This window comes from Melanerpes formicivorus, unplaced genomic scaffold (assembly GCF_026170545.1).
Source record: "Melanerpes formicivorus ecotype bairdi unplaced genomic scaffold, bMelFor1.0.p_v2 SCAF_4, whole genome shotgun sequence".
In the NCBI taxonomy this organism is placed as follows: Eukaryota; Metazoa; Chordata; class Aves; order Piciformes; family Picidae; genus Melanerpes; species Melanerpes formicivorus.
This window is the reverse complement of record NW_027142356.1, coordinates 16854037-16860413: the sequence shown is the minus strand read 5'-3', so window position 1 is coordinate 16860413 and position 6377 is coordinate 16854037. Positions and strand designations below refer to the sequence as shown.

General features: G+C 46.1%; 1 protein-coding gene across 3 annotated transcripts in view; it reads left to right on the top strand.

Moving 5' to 3' along the window:
- Positions 1 to 2930: 2930 nt before the first annotated feature.
- Positions 2931 to 6377, top strand: part of GALNTL6 (polypeptide N-acetylgalactosaminyltransferase like 6) — a 440839-nt gene continuing 437392 nt past the window's right edge. For all 3 annotated transcript variants that reach the window (XM_068137080.1, XM_068137081.1, XM_068137082.1), the window contains exon 1: positions 2931 to 3175. In XM_068137080.1, coding sequence (XP_067993181.1) covers positions 3038 to 3175 — 138 coding nt within the window. In that variant the 5' untranslated portion in view covers positions 2931 to 3037. The remainder of the gene's footprint in view (positions 3176 to 6377) is intronic.

Here is a 6377-nt window from a genome sequence, read left to right as displayed (position 1 = left end):
AACAGAGCAAACCCTTGCACACAACACTCTTGTGAGATCAGTGTAAGTAGCTCTTGGAGCTCTCAGGGTGAATGTAAAATTGTCTGTAAACTACAGAATGAGTAAAGTATCAATGGCTTGAGTATGGGAGCTCTGCAAGGATCTGTCCTGCATCTCAACATGGTAAATTTCTTGATAATAATCCTGTTGCTTGACTTGTTCCTGAAATAAACCATTCCCTAAACCAGACAACAGAGTCCAGTCCCCTCCCTGGAGGTGTTCAATGTCAGGTTAGATGAGGCCATGAGCAATCTGGTCTAGAGGAGGGAGACCCTGCCCATACCAGGGGGTTTGGAACTAAATGATCTGCAGGGTCCCTTCCAACCCAAACCCTTCTGTGACTCTGGATTACAGAATAGGAATTGTTTGTTAAATTTGTATATGACAGTGGAAGACAGACTTCAGTGTAAAGTGAATTTGAAAAATTGGATAAATATTCTGGGAAAAAAATGGTGATGTTCATTAGAGACTGTGCAAATGAAAGATGTGTTCAGCCATAGAGATAGAAATAGGCACAATGAATTTGCTGGTAATCAGCTCAAGGGAAACAAAACCAACCCATGCTTAACTTTTATCACAAAATGGTCATTTCTCAACTGCCTACTGCTGTTATAACCAGAGCTTGCATTTCACACAGAAAAACATATACACTGTGACACACACACAATTATTCTTCTTTTGATATAAACAGAAGATCTCAAGTAGCATATTATGTCCAGCTTTGGACCTTGCACTTCAAAAAACAGATCAATCACTTGAAGACAATTCTGATGAAAGCAGCAAGACATCAGCCTTGACATGTCCTGGAATGCCTATGGAACAGTATCTGAAAGTGGGATTTTTCTATGCAAACAATGAGGGGAATACTCTGCTTCCTCTTTGGTTAACATAGTACTCTGAAATCACAGGGAAGAGTCAAGTTAAACATTAAGGAAAAGTTTGCAACTCCAAGTCAGAACAGATTTCCTGAGAAGGCTGTAGTGGTGCTGTTGCTGGAAGACTTCAGGATGGGTTAGACAAGTGCTTGTCAAGAATGACACAGATGTAGCTGATCATGCCTTGGGGCAAAGACATGGAGGAGCCAGCTTTGCCAGGTCTCTTAGAGTCCTACTTTTAGTTGAAGAGCATTATGCCGTTTCCTCCCACTCCACCTTCTGAGTTCAGAATTCTTCTGTTCCTCCCACAAGCTTTCCTTTACCTCCAGCTACTCTCCTAAAAATAACCTTTAGCTACCTCTTTTACTGTTTTACACATGTGTAGGGAATGCTTTCTGCACCATAGTTCTGTTGATGGACAAGATCAATCTCACACATGAAAAGTGACAGGACTACATTCCACCATTTGTAGAGATGTGCTTTGGTTACAGAAAGAGAAGTCTCATTGCAGATCTTCGTCCAAGATACTCAGAAATATTTTAGCCAGTGGTAAAAATACGGACTGTAATTGAAGTAATAGCTTTCTATATGCAGGGCAGAAAAAAATGAAGTCAGATATACCTTCAATTTCTCAATATTCATTCTAGACACATTAACACTGCAAGTCTGGTACACATTTTCCCACCGTTTAATTGGATAAACCTGACAGGACATTAGGTCCTAGTAAGTTTAACCTAAACGTCCTCCTGTTTTGCTGAAAAGACTTAGCTCGAGAAGAACGGCTAATTGCACAAGGTAGTCAGAACCAGCAGCTGAACTCAGACCAGATGCCCAAACCGGTCTGACGCAACAAGCAGGTAGAGCCGATAACCGGAGCGACACCGCTTTGAACATCTTCTTCCCTCGGTGTAGCTCCCGAAGCGGAGGGTGACCCAAGCCCCCAGGGTGGGGGAAGGAGGCTGGGACTGCGAGGGCTGCCGGCCAGGCGGGCGGGCTCGGGGAAGGCGGCGCTGCGGGGGGAGCTCCCAGCAGGTGAGCGCCCCGGTACGGTTGGTGCAGCGGTGCAGGGCCGCGGGCAGGGAGCCGCTCGCAGGCTCTCAGAGCGGTTACACTCGCGCCGCGGAGGGCGGACCGGAACGGGAACTGCAAGCCCTGTCCCCCGTGCGCGGCGGTGGTGGTGGTAAGAGCGGCGGCGGCAGACCCGGCTTCATCCCGCCGTCCCCAAGCGGGGGAGCGCTGCCTCCGCGCGGCACCGCTGGCCGCTTCTGCCGGCGCGGAAAACCCCGCAACTGGCAGATGGAAGTCACAGGCCGGTCGGGATGAGGGGGCGCGGCGGGGCGGGCCCGGCCTTGCCCGCCCCCGGCCCAGCCAGCGCACGTGGTGGCGGGGGTGCGGAGGCCGTCCCCACCACCCTTGTCTCGCCCGTCGTCTTGTACGCGGATGGGCTCGCTGAGCGGTGACGCCTGTCCCTGCGCTCCTCTACGATTATTTGCCTCCCCGTTTAAACTCTTGCTTAAGACATTCTCCCTGATGAACTCGTGATGCCGCGTCCCCCGCCCCACGCCCGGGCAAGAGGGGGGACGTGAGGGGAGCTCCGCGCAGCATTGGCGCTCCCGCAGTGCCTCGGGGCTGGGAGGAGGGATTGCTCCCTCGGACCACGGCTGCTTACTGGACTCGCCTTGTGTTTGTGTTTTTTGTTTGGTTGGGTGGTGTTTTTTTTTTTTTTCTTCTTCCTGCCTCTTTTTTAAAAAAAAAAAATCTTCTGAATTATTTTTTTCTTCATATCCTGCTGCGTGTCAGGTTGTGCGTTGTTCCGTGAGCAGGTGGCTCCAATGAGCTCCTCTAGGAGCGGCTCCGCTGCCGCGCAGCGCCCCGCCGGGGCGGCAGGAGCGGCCGCCAGCTTGGGCCGTGCCGCCGCCGCCGCCGCCGCCGCCGCCGCGGGGGGCGGCCCCGCCCGGGCACGGGGCGGGCGGCCGTAAGGCGGGCGGGAGAAGTTTCTCCACGGCGCCGGGCCCCTCCGAGGGACAGCGCGGAGGGAAGGACTTGGTTTCCCTGTGCTGGGTAGCTGCTGCTGCTGCCGCTGCCGCCGCCGTTGCTGTCACTGGAGCTGCCCGGCTTTGGCCATGAAGAGGAAGCAGAAGAGGTTTTTGCAAATGACGCTGCTCTTCACCGCGGCTCTGATTTTCCTGCCTGACATCGGCCTTTGGTCTCTCTACAAGGAGAAACACCTGGTGAAGCCCGCTGAGTCCGTCGAGCCGCAGGTAGGTGCGAAGCCGCCCGGCAGCGCTTCCTGTTCCGCCATCCCCGCTGCTCCAGGGGGGCTGCAGGCTGCCCGGTCCACGGGCGCGGTCCAGGCGCTCGATCCTTGGGGCTAAGTGGGACCCGGCGGCAGGGGGTGGGGGTTCGGGGAGCGGCGGCCGCCGGCGAGGAGCGGAGAGTAGCAGCACAATGTGCTCGTCCTACCTTCGTGCTGGAGAGAGAAAGTTGTGGGCGCACAAGTGAGCCTGCCCGGCTGGGTTTGTCTGGGAAAGGCAAGGGTGAGCAGTCACAGAAGCTGTCTTTGAAATTAGGTGGACGGGGACGCGTAGTTGGTTAGCCAAGTGTGATGCTGAGCTCTTAATTTCATTCGAGAAATGGAGTTTTTATCTGCACTTACACTGTCTGCATGCCTCTAATACTTACCGGACTGACGTGTGGCTTGTGTGTCCGCTAAAATTGCTCGTAATCTATCTAGGTGACTAATGGCCTGGATTTCATGTTTCCTTATCTTTTCTGTTGAAAACTCGGCAGAAGTGACAGACAGGTTTTTTTTTTTTTTCACTTCTGAATGTTACTAATGTGACCTGATACAGCCACGCTGTGTGTAACAGCTCGTCAGGCTGCTGTCACAACGAACTTTCAAGTATTTCCAGTTTACGATATCCTCAATCACCGTTATTAATAACAGCAGTTGACATAAGCTGTTTTTGTAAAGTTATTCTTCAACTCGCTGGGTTTATGTATGGCTCATGAATCACAGGATGACCTGCGTTAAGTGAAGTAAAGTTCTGAGGAGTTGTTTTAATGCAGTGCTTTGAAACCCTGTATGTAATTTACTGATACTTATATTTGTGCCGTTCAACAGTTCTATGCTCCTACAGTCTAATTGTCCGTGTAATTTAAATATAAATATTCTATAGGTCATTAGTAAGAAATTAAGGGATTGTTTGATCTTTTAGCTTATTCAGCTTGCATAGCCTTCATGTTAGAGTGTATTAGACAGCATCATGTATCATTTTAGTGTATTAGTAGTCTTAATTTCAAGGGTCATCACCCATGTGTATAATGCACTTTCTACATACTAAATGTATTGAAGTCAGTGGCTTCAATTGAACGTATTTGATTCTTTTTCTGATATAGCTCTCCATTTCATAAGTGTCATAACTGCTAATGAAATATGCTGACTGGAAGATACTTTGTTACTACAGGAGGATGTTAGGAATAGCCTCTTAATTTGAAGCTTGCTTTATCTTTCCAAGAGTTTTAAAATGCAGTAGGTGTCAGGTACTAGATTTTAATTAGAAGTAATTTCTGCTGAAAGAAAAAGAAATACACAGCCTGAAGTGTCGAACATTAGTTTGCAAGGTACATACCATAGTCTTTGCAGTTTTTAATTTACTTTGTGATTTGGTAAAGCTAAGATACTCAATGCATATATGAGTATCTGTGTTTGTTGCATGGCCCTTTAAAAGACACATGCCATGCTATGGATTTCTAATGTTCAAGACTGCACAAGCATAACTGGATAGCATTGAAGAGAAATAACTTAAAAAAAAAGATAAAAGAAAAAGTTTTGGATAAAATGCAGAAAGAAAACCTCAAAGATCAGGAGCTGAGTGTATGTGAAGGACTAGTGAGAAGCTGCTAATGAGAGCCTTGCAAATTTCAAATTCTAAGTTTTCTGAAAGGGGTGTTTTACTAGCTTCCTTTTCTCCTCACCTGAATACTAATTGAGCACTAATGGTGCTGTTTAATGGGAAAACAATAAAAATGAACAATGAAACTTTGAACCTTGCAGCTGACTTTTAATGTAACACTGTTATCACTGTCAGAATTAAAGTCATATTGGCAATGTCATTACCCAGTGAGGATATCAGGTTGAAGTGGAGGCATGCACTGCAATTACAGTACTTGTGTTTCTTGATGTGCACATTATAAATGCATACAAGGAAGAAGGGTTGAAACACAAATGCAACTCTTATAAGGGAAATTATATAGAGAGATAGTCAGTGTATTTCTTGAGACTATACTAGATGTAAGGTTGTACTAGAAAAGACTGTGTAAGAAATAGCATCATAGTAGAAATAGAACTTTTTTTCCCTATCAAGTTAGTGGGATAAGTAAGAGTTTTGGCACTCAATTCAGTCATTCTTTGCCCCTGCAGTGTTAAATTACTTGATGCTTAGTGTGACTTAACAGGAGTTTAAAGGCCAGCCCCACTTAAACTGCAGCAGACTTTTAAAATATATTCTGAAGTTGTGTTATGTTAGATAGGTATGTAACGCGTCAGCACATGACAGCAATGTACACTGACTGCTACTGTGTGTCCAGACCTTGGAAGAGGGCCAGAACTGTTAGTGACTTTAATGTTAGCTGTAGACTTAACTGGTTTTGCCCTCATGGGTAAAATGTGGCTAGTGGAATTCTGTTATTAGCAGTAATGTTTATAAAGGTGTTGTCTTGTTTTACGAATAATCAAATTAATGTTACTGATCATCAGGTGTTCTTGAGGAGATGGCATAGTAAAATTCTGATTTTTCTGACTAGTTATAAATTAAACTTCCAATTTATTGTTAAAGCAGACATCCCCCTAACATCTCTGTGAATGAGGGCTCTGTCTGCCTCTTCCACCACCTCAGCTGCACAGCCCTGGACTGCAGGAGAGGTGGCAGACAGGCATTGACATCCTGACAGCAGTAAGCAGGGATGCTGATCAAAAGCAGTCCATGATGCAAAAATAGTCCACTTCTATCACTGGTATAACAGTGTCCCCTGGGGACTGTGCCAGTCCCAGTGCTTAGAGGAGGGCACTTGTGTGCTTTGGTGCTATCTAGAAATTCTGATATGATAAAACAAGTTGACTTTTTTTTGTACTTTAAAATACTGCCACAATAAATTATATACAAGTTTGTTTGTTTTTTGTCATCATGCAAATTGTGTTTCTGAGCAGAGAAGCTCTTCAGGAAAGATTAAAAGATGAGAAAATGGTATTGACAACTCTGATCTCGAACAGCGTTAATTAATTTGGTCACTGTGCCTTAATTCTATAGGCAGTATTAACCTCTAAGTATTTCAGACAAAGTTACTCTTTTTTAACCTATCTGCACTTGTGAACTTGGCAGGCTTGATCTTTATATTTTGATAATTATTTATATTTAGTTTATTACAATATTTAAAGTGGAGTTCCAGGAGTAAAGGTGCAGG